We start from the raw sequence: 14,546 nt of genomic DNA, 5'->3' as shown, positions 1-14,546 counted from the left end.
GTGCGTGCGATCCTGGTTCCAGGAAGTCGGTCGTCATGAAGTATCTTGCTCCGCCCATCTACCATTTTTGAGTGTGTTTTGAACAAGTGAAACACAACGCATACACAGAGCCGCGGAAATGTCTAGGATCTACATAGGCAGGCTGAGCTATCGCGCAAGAGAGAAAGACGTGGAGAAGTTTTTCAAAGGTTATGGAAAAATACTGGAGGTCGATTTGAAAAATGGGTAAGTTCACAAAAGGAAGAAGCGTTTTCTGACAATCGGTTAACGGTACTTATGCTAACAGCTAACGTTAACATAAATTGTGGCGGCGATTACAGGCCCAACGATTTGAGTAGAACAGAGATTGCGAATCATACATATTGGGGGTAAATGTGCCCTTGACCGTAAAACTGTTCTTACATAGACTTTCCAACGCATCATCTTAGTTAATTGAATGTACTTTAACACACCTTGGCCTTTGTCCTGACCAATGAACACCGACTGTATCTAGCTAATATTAGCTAACGACTCACTTAGCTGTGCTAGCTAGGTTTAGTTAACGTTACCTAGGCCATCGAAATGTAACTATTTATCACGAATCTACCCGTTCGATATAGTTAAGTTTAGTGTATAAGTAACTGCGCACTGTATTTGTTAATTACTATTATTCGAAATTCTGCTACATAGCAATGTAGCCTGTAGTCTGCTGATTTTGTGATCGCCGCGTGTAGTTAGCATGCTAGCTAGTTGTCTAGCATGTAGCAGCCGGTAGCCTGCCATCTGCAACCACCAGAAAGCGCCACTGATCACATACGTGTAACGTTACGACGCCATTGCTCTTGCAAGTGTAGTTATCCATGGTTTAATTGAATGCCTCATTTATGCTATCAGTAATAACATATTGAAATGACTTTTGGTAAAGGGTAGAACACTATAATTGCACACAGTACATTCTACAAACACTAATCATAGCCTGTGTAGAATTACTTATCGAATCAAACTCACCTGTTTCACTTAAAGTATTTAAAAGTCATCGATACCACTGATTTGTTTTTGTATTTGGAGTTAAATGTTCCTATCCAGAAACGTCTCACGAACTTCTATAATGACTTAGTTAGCCTGAAATGATTAACGTTACATTATGTAAGTTTGTTCATTAAACTCATAGCCCCGCTGTCCATTTGACTTTGCACAGTTCTCTAGAATGATTGGAAGCATACATAACAATGTTGATCAACCACCAGCCCTAAAGCGATTTTCTCTTTATACCTATGAAGGTATGGGTTTGTTGAGTTTGATGACCCGAGAGATGCAGACGATGCTGTGTACGACCTGAACGGGAAGGACCTCTGTGGCGAGAGGGTTATCGTAGAGCACACCAAAGGACCTCGTCGTGATGGCAGTTATGGTTCTGGTGGTGGTGGTGGTGGCGGCGGCGGCGGCGGCGGCGGTGGTGGCGGCTCTGGGAGAAGTAAGTGCCCTGCAAGACCGTTTTAAGATTTGGGATTAGTAATTGGGCTCTAATTTTTGGGTACTAGTATCCTCCATCAGCACTTGCATGCCCTCTCGTTTGTCATTGGTGGCGACATGTGCGATTAATTCTCCTATAGAGATATGACCAGAATGTGCAAGTCAGAACTCTGGTAGGATTAATTTACATATGTTAAAATTGTAACTATGATTATTATGCAAATACATTCTATCCACTCCATACTCCATTGATTAGACATATAACTGACTATGAAGATGGATTTTTTTCCCCCCTCCAAAATAAAGTGGACCATTAGTGGTAGCCTAGTTGGACTCACAATGGACTTAAATTCTTATTTTGTCATAAAAATATCCAAGACTTAAGTTTCTTATCCTGCAATAGTGGAAAGATTATATAAGCACATATAAGAATTATTCAATTCCTATGGGCTGTGAATGTTTCATACATTTTGTAGCCCATGAATAAGGTAAAAAATATGGGAGAGAGGCAGAGATTTCTCAGCCACATGTACAATTTTATGATGCTTGGTCATATGTCACAGACTCAACTGCTCCTCCTGCTTTTGATTGTAGAACATGGCCATTGGTACACAATGTCCTAGCTGGTCTCACTTTGGACTTGGAATGTAGATGTTGACCAGACACAGACTAGTAACCTGAGAGAGATAACTACGCACACTGGAGTCACCAATAGCAAACTGAGAAGCCTCATTGTGAATTGAGGGTTGTAAAAGGCTTTTGCAAGGCTCATAATTAATTCACGGGACAATGAGGAGAATGGAGTTGATTAAAAGCAAAACATATTTAAATGCAGTTTAAACATTTTGAATGATCAAACGTGTTGCAGTAATTTCTGCCTATGTTATATAAATATATGATATCTTAATCTAACCATAATTCAGGCATTCTTCTTTTTTAAATTTTTGTTTCTTGTTTCTATCTATACAATACATATCTATATCTTAATTTGATATCTTTCTCTATATTTATATTTATATATATATATTATAAACTGACTTGTGCAAATAATAAAGCTAGAAATTTAACAAAGAACCTCAATGTTTTAATTGAAAGAGTCTGACTGCAAGCCCCCCTATTGCTGGCCATGGTGTCCCCCCTTTCCAAGAGTGTGGCTCTTTGACCAAAGTGGGCCCCTGGGCAGACCAAATATGGGAGCCATTGTGAAGACTGCTTTGCCCCGTTAGGCCGGGTGGTGAGGATGCCATGGGTTTAGACAGATGTGGGTTGAGCTCTTTTAGGTGCCTGAAATATATATATTTGTACATATATATTTATTTGTATTGTTTTGGATTTTTATTTGTGGTACTTTTTTTTTTTTTTTTTTTCTCTTTTTAGTTTCTTTTTTTATTATTTATAAAGTGAGATTTGATTAGATTTGATAGAAGAGAACTGTACTTAAGTATTTGGATTTACTTAAGTCAGCAGTTTGTGGCTTGAAGTAATTGCCCTTTTGACATTTTCTTTTGAGTCAGCATATTACAGTAGAGCATATAGGATGGTAAATGCAAAATAATGTAGTAGATAACTGTGCAGTTTTCTTCTAAAACAACATGAATATTTGTTTTGTATTGTAAAACCTGCCTCCTTCCTAATTGCTTCAAGGTTTGTTATTTTTATTTTGTAAATTCCTTTTGAATGAAATCCTTCAGAAACCATTTTCCTTTGTTGATTTCTCAGTTTTCCTTTCAGATATTTGACTCTGTGTAGTCTGGAGTGTTTGTGTTTGTTTGTGTGTGTGTGTTGTGTGTGTGTGTGTGTGTGTGTGTCATATCAAGTGACTCTTGATATGATCTGCTGGTCTCCAACCCTAATGCCTGTTGTCCTTGTCACCTTGAAGGCAACTGGTATGGCAGGGGAGGGAGGGACCGGTATGGACCTCCGGTCCGCACCGACTACCGGCTGATTGTAGAGAACCTCTCCAGTCGCTGCAGCTGGCAGGACCTGAAGGTACGGAGTGTGTGTGTGTGTGTGTGGAGGGACATGGAGATAGTTTGGGTGGGAGCATGCTGCAGTGTGATGTATGAATCATTCATTTGTGTAATTGTGTTGGGTATTCAGACAGTAATATTGATGGACAACACTGTCAAAGTTTGAAATTGCTTGAAAATTTTAATTTATCATTCAATTATTGCAAATTAATAACTAATCCGAACAAGAATACAGACACAGGACAAGTGGTAAGAAGCCATTATAATAAAATATAGTTTTTACTAGGTTATTAAGCCATACATCATTTTTATTTTAGGCTTAACCTAGTAAAACTATTAAAAGCTCTGGCACATATTGCTGAACTGGGCAAGTGTATTTTGAATCAAATTATTGGCATTCGGTTTTGTACATACATTGATAGAATTTGGTCCAGTATTCACTACACTATGGGTGTGTTCGAAACGGGTAAAGTTGCTGCCTTTTAAGATATCTAACTGGGGAGCAAGGCAGCAAGTGCGTTCTGAAACAAAAAACAAATTCTGCTGCCTTTTAAGATATCTTAGAATTCCCAAATAACGGTCATTTTGAAGGCAGCATCGATGCACACTTCATGCTCCCTCCTACCCATAATCCCCTTATGCAACGCCTGAAACGTCTGTGAAAGGTAAACAAACATGGCGGATGACATCGGTAATGGCTGCTGAATCTGTTTAAAAATGTCATTTTGATTGTGACCTTATTTTGCTTAGATTTGTAGATTACAGATTAGAAATAAACCATTAACCAAAGCGTCTGGTCTGATATATCTGTCTAGTGAGGCGGCTCTCTATGTTTGTTGTAGATTAGAGATTAGAAATAAACTAAGCGTTTGGTTTATACCGTTAGACTGCTAGCTTACGTAAGCTAATTTAGTTTAACGTCAGGCCTTTGCTAACGTCATACCGTAGTGTTAACCAAAGATTCTAGAGTGCTACGCTCATTTTTAAAAGATGCATTTAATCCGAAGTCATGTCTAGTGAGACGGCTCTCTATGTAGGGGGGGCAGTAGGCAGCTGTCTCCCGTTTCGAACACACCCTATATGAAATACCCTTGACATACTGGTCAGATAACTTTGCTGGTTTGTTGAAAGCTGGTTTCACTCTGCTCTCAAAACATGTATGGCAAACTACACAAACAATTCAAAGATCTATGTAACACATGCCAGAGTGCTTTATGCTTGTTATCTCCAGTGGTCCTGTGGGGGAAGAAACTGTTTTCCTCCCACATGACACTCTTGTGGATTAACAGTGCAGGATTACACAGTAGCTATACAAGAACTGTTCTAATTCTTATATGCGCTACACACTACAGGACTTCATGGCTTTAAACACCTGTGTTTTTGGTGTAGTACTGTATCTTTAAAACTCTTGAGTTTCTGAGTGCAGTCACTTACCCATGTGTGTCGCTCGGTGCAGGATTACATGCGGCAGGCAGGTGAGGTGACATATGCCGACACGAACCGCGGCCGACGGAACGAGGGAGTGATCGAGTTCCGTCTGTACGCCGACATGAAGCGGGCTCTAGAGAAGCTGGACGGCACCATGGTGAACGGCCGCAAGATCCGACTCATCGAGGACAGGCCTGGGGCTCGCCGCAGTCGCCGCTCCTACTCCCGCAGCCAGAGCCGCTCCAGGTGAGGATGGGCGTGTGTGTGTTTATTTGTGTTTTTCCCAAAATGTTTGACAGTTTGTGTCCTGTGACAGGAAGGCATATTGTCTCTTTTTAAGGATCAGTTGAACTTGATTTCTTCTTCCTGTTGTTTAAGTTGCAGGGATCTTTTTTTATTTTTTTTTTTTTTTTTTACTGAATACAAACATTAACGTCCTTATCTACAGAGAACTGTTGCAGACAGGTTTTAGGGCATGGGGAAATGTTTGAGACAAAGGCTTTAATTTACCTGTTGTGTGTGTGTGTGTGTGTGTGTAGGTCTCGCTCCAGAAGCAGGAGGTCACGGAAGAGCCGTAGCCACAGTGACAGTAGCAGCCGCAGTCGTTCCCGCTCCCGGTAAGCACTTTCTGATCAACGTGCAAGAGGGTCTCTTTTTGGTGTTTCTTTAATTACTAATGTGTTCATAAATATGATATCATAATATGATGTCACATCATTGCTTCATGAAATCTGACTTCATCCAGTCTATCCAGGTGGTGATGCATATGGTGTGTAGAGTTGGAGAGCTAGAGTGTAGCCCCCAAATAAAATGGTTATTGCGTTAACATAATCTTATCATGCAAAACAAAATCTTGGGTATTAATCCATATTAAGTATTAATACTACAGCTCTCTGGGTAGCAGACGCTGCAAATGCACTAGATTGAAAGAATGACTGAATATGTAAATTCATAGAGGCATCCAAAAAACAAGAACTCAAAAACACAGACTGGCTGGACTGGTCTGGTCGGTTGGCTGGCTGCCGCCTGTCCCTCCAGACCAGCCGTTGATCTTCATGCAGGACCACGGCCACGTGCTGCCCAGCCTGTCTGAGTGATTAGCCTCCCCTCCTGCAGCCTGTGTCCCACTGCTCATGCCCAGCATGCCAATCAACCCGTCTCCACTGACAACACTGACGGCATACTTATTAACAAGACCAACTGGAGCTCGCCACACCGGTCCGCAGTGTGCACAATTGGGCTAAATATGTTGGCCAGTGGTGACTAAATCTAACAGTAGCCCACTGCATTGTACAGAATTGAGCTAAATGTATTGGGAATGGTTGACTAAATCTCAAAACATCTGCTACAGGAGATCTCCCCTTCACCCTTAAGATGCTCTTTATATCCATGCATCACATTGATTGAAGTTTATTCATAATGGTCTTGATTGGCAACATTTTTAGGCTAATGAATCTGTTGAAACTTGAACCTAACTCCATGGCACTCACAAGCAGATTTCACACTAACTTTGTTATGGAAATCTAGGTTCTGAAAAGAGTAAGGCGTCCTGAGTCGGAGCTAAATCCTAGTCCTTGAGAAATGCATTGTACATTTAGGAGTACTCCTTCAGATATGTATTGATTGCAGGCTTGTTACTGTATCGGCCTGAACAGGCCTGTAAGATAAAACTGTTTCATTTGGTTAATTTTAATGGCAATCAGAAAATTAATGTATTTAAGAAAATTTCCAAAATAAATTAGACTAAATATGCAGCGTGAAGACCCCTGGCAGGTGTACCAATAATGAGCTGATTAACAACAAGAGAACCTTTTATAGCTTCCTATTTTTGCGTAACAGAAGATTAGTGTCTGTGTAGAAAGCACAGAGTGTAATGCAGCCATTCCCTTATGAATTATCTACAGCCAGTTTTATGTCATGGCTCTTTCTTTTTCTCCTCCACTAGACAAGCCTCTCGCTCCCGCAGTCGCTCGGTCAGCAAGAAGGGCAAGGCCAAGGGCCGTCACGAGGAAGAGGAGCGTAGCAATGGCGCCCACAAGGGTGGAGGCCGGGACGAGGCGCGCAGCCGCAGCAAGAGCCGGCGGAGCAGAAGCCGGGGCAGCCGAGGTAGCCGTAGCCGCAGCCCCAAGAGCAAGCACGGCAGGAAGGAGGGCAAGAAGGGCCGCAAGGACAAGTCCCGGTCCCGCTCGCACTCCCGCTCGCGTTCCCGCTCCCGCTCCAGACAGCGCTCCGCCTCTCGGTCACGATCCCGATCCGCCGACAAAGAGCGCTCCAGGAAATCCGACTCGAAGGGCCGCGACGCGCCCAAGAGCGACGATGAAGAGGCAAGACCGGCGGCGGGGGCGGCGGCGGCGAGAGGCTCTCGCTCAAGGTCACGCTCTCGCTCCCGATCTCGCTCCAGATCGCACTCCCGCTCGCCGCTGGCCGCCAACGCTCGGGCGAAGTCCAAGTCCAAATCCCCGTCTCCCTCCCCGGCAAAGGCCAGATCTCGCTCCGAGTCCCGCTCAAAATCCCGTTCCCGCTCAAGGTCCCGATCACGATCCCAATCCTGAACCTGACCTCCGACCCCTTTGTGACCCTTTACCCTTGATCCAGACCCCTTTTACTTTTTATTTTTATTTTTTGGTAAATAGTCGTAGGAAGATGGGCTCGGGCACTGCCTGTGTCAACACACACACTGACACGCACGCGCACACACTCAGTAACAGTACATGCCTCACCCAAGTTTTATTTCCCCTTTTTGTATCATTAAAAAGATGTCTTCTCCCCAGTAGTATTGTCTCTCAATCAAAGTGTTTGTAAAATATTCAATAAGTCAATTTGGTATGATATGGCAGGGATTTTTTTTTTTTAAAAAGGGGACATGCCCAGCAATGGTCGTCTTGGAGTCTTAATCTCTGTGCTGCGTATTTGACGCATACAGTGTTAAGGATCTTATTTGGGAGTGGTGTTTTATTATGTTACATTCTGCCTCGGCGGAATAAAAATCTTTTACCAATTACTTTAAGACAATTATTAAAAAATGCCTGATGTGTTTGAAACATTGTGTTTATTTTTTTTATTTTTTTATAAAGATTCATTGGTACTTTGTAACTGAAAGTTTGACACGCGTAGTGAAGAACATAGGCCACAAGGCGTCGCTAAATTCATAATATACAGGTCAGAATGATGCCATCAAACAGGTAGGGAGGCTCCGATGTTGAGGGATGCTTTAGTAAAGTTAGGTTGACACGGAGTTTTCATAAACCTCAACAGTTTCATTATATAACTATAGGTTGGCCCAGGGTGAGTTTAACCATTTTAAATATTGTCTTGAATATGGGTGAAGGAGCCATTTGAGAGACGTGTCAATATGTTTTTAGAAATTTCACCTTCAAAGTGTCATTGAGGATTTTAAAATACTTCCAATTGATGGGCGATATGGCTTGATTTGAATTCTCAATTTCTCGAGAATGACTGAGTTATTTATCTTTCTCCCTTAGTTAATTATTTGAATAACTCAAAGATGATTGTTCAAATATAGGCTATGTATTCCAGGCTTCGCGCATTTAGCCGGCGCTAGAAGCAAGTAAGTTGCGTAGCCTACCCTAAAAAGCAACCACGGTAAAATTAAATTTCCATCGTTTGCGGAATTAATGGAAATTAATGTTATAAATGAGGGAGGCGCTAGCATTCTTTTATTACATGGTAGGGAGAGGAGGTCCTAGCTCGCTACATTAGGTTGGGCGGGAGCGTATCTAGTGAAGTCCTGTGACTCCCGACAATGCATCGATGTCAATTTTTTCAAGTACGAGAGGCTTTGTCTTAAACACCATTAATGAATGCTGACATTTACTTTAGATCAATAAGGGATTGAAGCATGCTAGTGGTTTCTGAATTATGGTTCAAACTCCGTTTTGGATACACTGCCAAACTAGAGGTCCAACTGCCAACACGGCCGTAAGAGCGGATATCATGCGCGGTCTCATTAGAGGAGAGGTCCTCATTACCAGCGCGCGGAGACCATGAAGACCGGAGCAAAACCCAGCACCGTTACGAAGGCAAGTAACTTTAAACACTGATTGAGGTATCATTTAATGTCATTGAAAACAGACTGTTGATGAGGAATACTACATAGTTGCCTTTGAAGGACCGACAGAAGGGTGAAAACTTGGCAAAATCATTACCATCCTTGACACTGACGAATGACCTGTGTTGGTTTGAAAGGTGATAATCACAAGGACGTTAATTTGATTAAATGTTCAAACTATAAGTTTATGGCTAAGTCTAATTATTACAGGCTTTGATACAGAATAGACCGAAAGCAAAATGACTTTGACCGCAATAATGGTCAACGTAGCCTATTTGTTAGGCAAATAATATTCACAACAATAATTCATCAATGGTGTGGGCGAGACTGATAGGCTAATATATTAAATAATGTCAAGTTTACCTAGGAAATAACTGAGGAAATCTCTCGTATCTTTCTTTGCAAAAAGCAACAATTGTGGTTGCATCTCAGTTAGCTAGAAATACACTAGTGTTTTAGCTCGAATATTCCGTTAATCAACACATGTTAACAGGTTAGGATTCATTTTTGGATTATTCAGGAAGGATGCGTTATTTGACATGCGTAAATGCAGGTATGTTATTGGAGCCATCCAGCACAGACAAGTGAAGATTATTAGATATCTAAGCCTATCTGGTTATCAGTGATGACATACCGGGTGAGACGCGGGAATGCGGTGGTTATCGTGCACCGTTTTCTGGCTTTGTCGAGCTCGCCAGAACTCGGAGGGAATATACCATGCGACGCCAAGCTTTACACGGGCAGCTCCAAATGTACTGTTTGCACGATTTCCTCTGAAAAATAACTTATAACAGTAAACAAAACAACAAAAAAGCTAGTCACGTGAGCAGAATGGAATGTATATACAGTACCTATGTAAAATTAGTATGGGGATGGCTGTTTGCAGTTTATAGATTGTTGCTTGAAACACATAGGCCTTCCATTTGTGTTTTAGCCTATCTCTTTCCTTAAGAATTGATCGTATTGTTTGAAGCATGTAAATGTAAAGGACCCATTTTAATTGGATCTGGAAAACAACCCTCAATATCCTTTTTAGAGGAACAAATATGTACATACATATATGCACTATGTAAAATCCAGAGTTCCTGTTTCCTATTGGTTTGTTTTCACCTCATCCTTCTATTTATACATTGCCTTTAAGAGGATAAACATGTAACAAGCCAGAAGTGAGGAATAGGCATGTGTCAAAATTAGCCTAGAAATAGTCTGTGTATGACTAAACTGTGTTTACGTTCCTCCTTCATAATGTAACGAAACAAGTCTACTGCATTTTGACAGTTTGTAAGGAACCCATCCTAAGTGTTAAGTGTTTAACTTTGTCCCAGACCAGCTGACAGTCAGTTCTCCACAAGTGGGATTCGTAGTCATCATGCTTGTTGTCTATTTCCCAAAACACAAAATGCATCTGTCTTATTCTTGTGCTGCTTTTTTACCCACAAGAAGCAAAACTCCATCATTCCCGTAGGCTACATTATTTTGTAGTGTACATTTATGCATAAGTTTAATGAAGGCTTCATATATTTATTTGAGAAATCTGCTGGACAGGACTAGTCCTTTGAAATTGCATTTAATTCTTAATGAGCTGGCAATGACACATAACATATACTTGTTAAGAGTAGCAGTTGGAATGTTTGAGGTTCTGTGGAATGTTCACAGTTCTGTTGTGGCAAACCGACCAAGAGCATCTGACTGGGAATAGACCATCAGAATCGGAATTGCTTAAATTAGCTCAAGCTGGAGAAACTGGCGTTCTTCCACATGTCTATGAATATTTACCAAATTGTGAAAGAGATGGAGCTCCCTGTCTCGTGCCAAGATCTCCTAAGTCCAAGGCCCAGCGGTGATGTTTGTCTCGCTGTTTGTCTCTTGGCTACAATCAAAGTCCCCGGGCTCTAGTCTGAGTCAGTGAAAAAGAACCGAGAACAGCTAATAGCTGGTGAAGGAGTGTGAGGGGCAGGGGGTGGTGGGGGAAAGAGCTCTTTACAGGTTGTTTGTGTTCTTTGATGTGTTCTCTCCTAAGCAGGGCTGCATTTTTGAAAAGAAGTGTTTGCACAAATGTTTTCACAACATTAATTGAAGAGTTTATAGCCTGTTTTTCCCACGTCTCCTCTTGAATCGCCTTGACTGTTTACTGCCACAGGGTTGCTCCGCAGGCAGCTGCCTTTGCTGTGAGTAAGCGTGTCCTAGGGTTTGTCTCATCCTCCCCTCAAACGTCAGAGTCCGCCGTTAACATGACAGCTATGAGGCAGTTGCAGAGTTGAAGCGGGGGATGATTTGTGAAATGATCTATGAAGAGACAGATGCGATTTTATTGAGTATTAATAGAAGCTATTATGACAAGCAGTCTGAGAACGCTTTGGCCCGGTCCAAAAATAACCGCAAGGGACCATTAGCATCTATGCTTTGATTAAATAAACTCCATCTGAAGGTATTTCTACAAAGGCTAGGCTGTTTTGAGTGCTGTTTATATTCCAAACAAAGTTTCTGGATAATTGTTTTGTTTTTTAGAGGATAAGGGGTTCTGAAAGGTGCAGTCCCTAAAGATAGATAGAAATCTATTACCCTTTTCGTTGAATTCACTGAAATTCTCTGCACGTTCCTCTTGCTGTCCTTTCAATCTAATCTAATTTAAAATCTAATTTAATTGGTGGTTATCAAATATCAACAGCCTTTTAGAAAAATCAAGGGCTGTGCCTTAAAAGTTAAGTCAAGAAGAGTCCTTTGATCCGTCTCTTCGTCTTCCTGCAGCATCGTGCTCGGGTCTGACCACAACCCCGTGCCATGAAGACCCAGACACCGACGTCGACGACACCGACGGCGACAACACCGGCAGCGGCGAACATGACGAAGCCAAGCCGCCCAGCCCGGCGCCCGCGCCTGCCTCGCTTCGCCTCATTTCAGCGGAAGAAGAAGGAAGGTGTGATCCGGGGCAAGCTGCGCATCAAGTCCCTGCCGGGCGCCTTCCTGGTCCTGGGCGTGGTGGTGGTGGTGGTGGAACAGCTGGCCGTGGCGGTACTCGGCCCTACGGACGCTTTACCGCTCAGGGGCCTGCGGAGGCGCTCACCGGTCGCCCGACCGGCTGGGGGGGGGAGCTAGCGAAGGGTCTGCTGTGGGCTGGCGGGGCTCCACAGCGAGCGCATGAAGCTCCTGGGCCCCGTCATCATGGGCGTGGGGCTGTTCATCCTGATCTGTGCCAACACCGTGCTGTACGAGAACCGCGACCGCGAGACGCAGATGCTGCTGGCGCAGATGCGCAGCGTCATCTGCTCTGTGTCGGCCGCCGTGCCCTCAGCCGACCTCGCCGAGCTGGCCGTCAGCTCGCTGACCGCGCGCCACTACCAGTGGGTCAGCAGCCTGCCCGCCGCCCACCTCAACATCCTCTGCCTGCAGGAGCTCACCAGCTCCGAGCCCCTTTTGCACGTTAAGACTGCCATGGAGGGCGACGGGGACTCCTTTAACGGCAACGCCAACGACCCTCAACACCATCACCGGCGGCCGTCGGAGAGCACCGCCAAGCGGCAAAGATCCACGCTGAAGACGGAGGTGTTGCACCACCAGGAGTCCGCCTCCACCCCATCCATCCCCACGCTCTCCTCCAACTCCTGCAACTCCAGCCAGGCGGACGGGGACGAGGCCCGTGCGGACTCATATGCGGACACTCGCCTGTGCCGGGCTTCGTCGGGGGAATTCCAGCATCACCGCGTGGACACGCCGCCTCACAAGCTTAGCAACTGCCTGACGGCCTCGTCCATGTCCACGCTTGGGGGGGAGGACTGCGAGGTGACCGCTGCGTCTGTGCCCCCCAGACGCTCACAGAGCCTGAGCTACAGGACTAACCCCGCGGGGCCAGCGCCCACGAGGTCACCCGTCTGGGATGGGCGCCACTGCCCGACAGCAGCTGACGGCGATGGCGGCGGCTGCGGCAGAGGCGTGTCGAGGGAAGCGGGCACCAGGAGTGCGTGTGAACATGACGCCAGGGACAGAAGACGAGGCCTTGGAGCTCGCCTCGATCGAGGAGCAGCGGCACCGCAGCTGGCCCCGACTGGACCTTGGCGCTGCCCGCCGCTACCTGAAGCTGGAGAACAAGGAGGACTCTGTGGACAAGCTACTCGACCAGCTGGAACTTCAGTGCTCCCAGTGGGACAAGAGCTTCGGCTCGGGACCCTTCCAGTGAGCTTAACTGCCCGGCCGCGAATTACCTCTCTTGGGGCCGCCAGGTTTGGATGGGCAGTGCAGCGTGAAGGATATGTCGTTTTCCCATGGAAGCACTGGATATGGGTAGCAGCTTTTTGAGTAGAGAGCTCTGTTGTCGTCTTCCAAAACAAAAGAATGGCTTAAAAAGGACTTGCTCTCATCCCCTCAAATGAATCACGCCGTCATCGTGGACTTAGTTATTATTATGGGGTGCACGGTTCCGTGGAAAGACCATTCCAAAGGCTTCTAACATTTTCCAAAAGGCAGGGCTGCGATTTTCAGTGGCACGGATATGTAAACAGGGCTCTGGGCTGGTGGCTTGGTTGGATTAATCTGAGGGAATGCAGAGCCCAAGATGTGGAAGATGAGTGGAGCGATTTGCCCATTTGTGTACAACAGAGCTGATGTCTTTGGTCGCTGCCGTGCGGGGGTGGACAAGAGTCGGTGACGGCGGCGATTGTTGCCAAAGTGTTACTGAGTTCTCGGTCGGCATATGCGCATGACATACACGCATGTTGCAGGATAGCACATGGTGAATGGATTAACGATTAGACGACTTGTGACTGTGCAATCGACACAAACAATAAACCCAAGTAAGCCCAAAGGTGCTGATAGATTTTTTTTTAATTATTATTTCATTATTTTTCTGTTTTTGATAACACAAAGTTCATAAGAGGAGAACCGTCTGGATAATTAAAGCAAAACACATCAGAAGATTATGCAGAGCTCGATATTAACACTAAATACACAAAGCTGATTACTATTCCCACTGTGTTTCCTACTAGTGGAATATATGCGTTTAAAAATATCCCCGTCTTGATCATGGTGGGGTGGAGAGTCTCTTCCGTTCCTTCTCTCTGCCCCTGGTTTGTCTCACTGTATTGTGCAGAGAATCTCTAGTGTGTGTGTGTGTGTGTGTGTGTGTGTGTGTGTGTGTGTCTGCTGTGTTGATGGAGGGGATGCTGTCGAACAGTTTGTGTTGGTTTTGATAATGGCAGTCATCAGTGTTAATGCATGTAGTGACGCAGGGACGTGGTTAGGACATTTCCAGGGCCGAGCCACACATCGTTCTGGTGTCTAATGTGGAAAGATGGCTCCGTCCGCACACAGTGTTTACAAAACAAGACAGTCTCTATCTCTCCCCTCTATCTCTTGCTCTCTTCATCTTTTTTCTCTTTACCCCCCCCTCTCTCTCTCCACAGGTTTGTCTTGTCCATCATTCTTTTCCATCTCTCTCCTCTCTCCATCGGTTCCCTGTTCTGTCTCTTTCTTCTCTTCCCTCTGGCTTCTCTCTCTCCTTTGTCTCTCTGTCTCCCCATCTCTCTCATCTCTCTTTTCCATCTATCAGTCCTCTCTCTGCCTCTGCCTGTTTCTTGTTCTCTCTCCCTTCTCTCTCTCTCTCGCTCTCTCCTTTGTCTGTCTCTCTTTTCTCT

The 14,546-nt window shown here is 44.5% G+C and overlaps 2 protein-coding genes across 2 annotated transcripts; both read left to right on the top strand.

Annotated features, from left to right (window-relative positions):
• srsf4 (serine and arginine rich splicing factor 4) lies at positions 1-7,891 on the top strand. The gene is made up of 6 exons (XM_048230018.1): positions 1-225; positions 1,260-1,453; positions 3,332-3,441; positions 4,879-5,096; positions 5,390-5,467; positions 6,796-7,891. The coding sequence occupies exons 1-6, from the start codon at positions 119-121 to the stop codon at positions 7,400-7,402; spliced, it is 1,314 nt and encodes a 437-aa protein (XP_048085975.1). The 5' UTR covers positions 1-118; the 3' UTR covers positions 7,403-7,891.
• Positions 7,892-8,593: 702 nt separating this feature from the next.
• On the top strand, positions 8,594-13,717 carry tmem200b (transmembrane protein 200B). Its single transcript, XM_048229785.1, is given in 3 exon segments — positions 8,594-8,890; positions 11,668-12,829; positions 12,876-13,717. Coding segments are annotated over 2 exon segments (1,347 nt in total). The 5' UTR covers positions 8,594-8,890; positions 11,668-11,700; the 3' UTR covers positions 13,094-13,717.
• The last annotated feature ends 829 nt before the right edge of the window (positions 13,718-14,546 follow it).

The sequence above is a fragment of the Alosa alosa genome, chromosome 20 (genome assembly GCF_017589495.1).
Source record: "Alosa alosa isolate M-15738 ecotype Scorff River chromosome 20, AALO_Geno_1.1, whole genome shotgun sequence".
Lineage (NCBI taxonomy): Eukaryota > Metazoa > Chordata > Actinopteri > Clupeiformes > Clupeidae > Alosa > Alosa alosa.
This window is presented reverse-complemented; position numbering and strand designations above follow the sequence as displayed.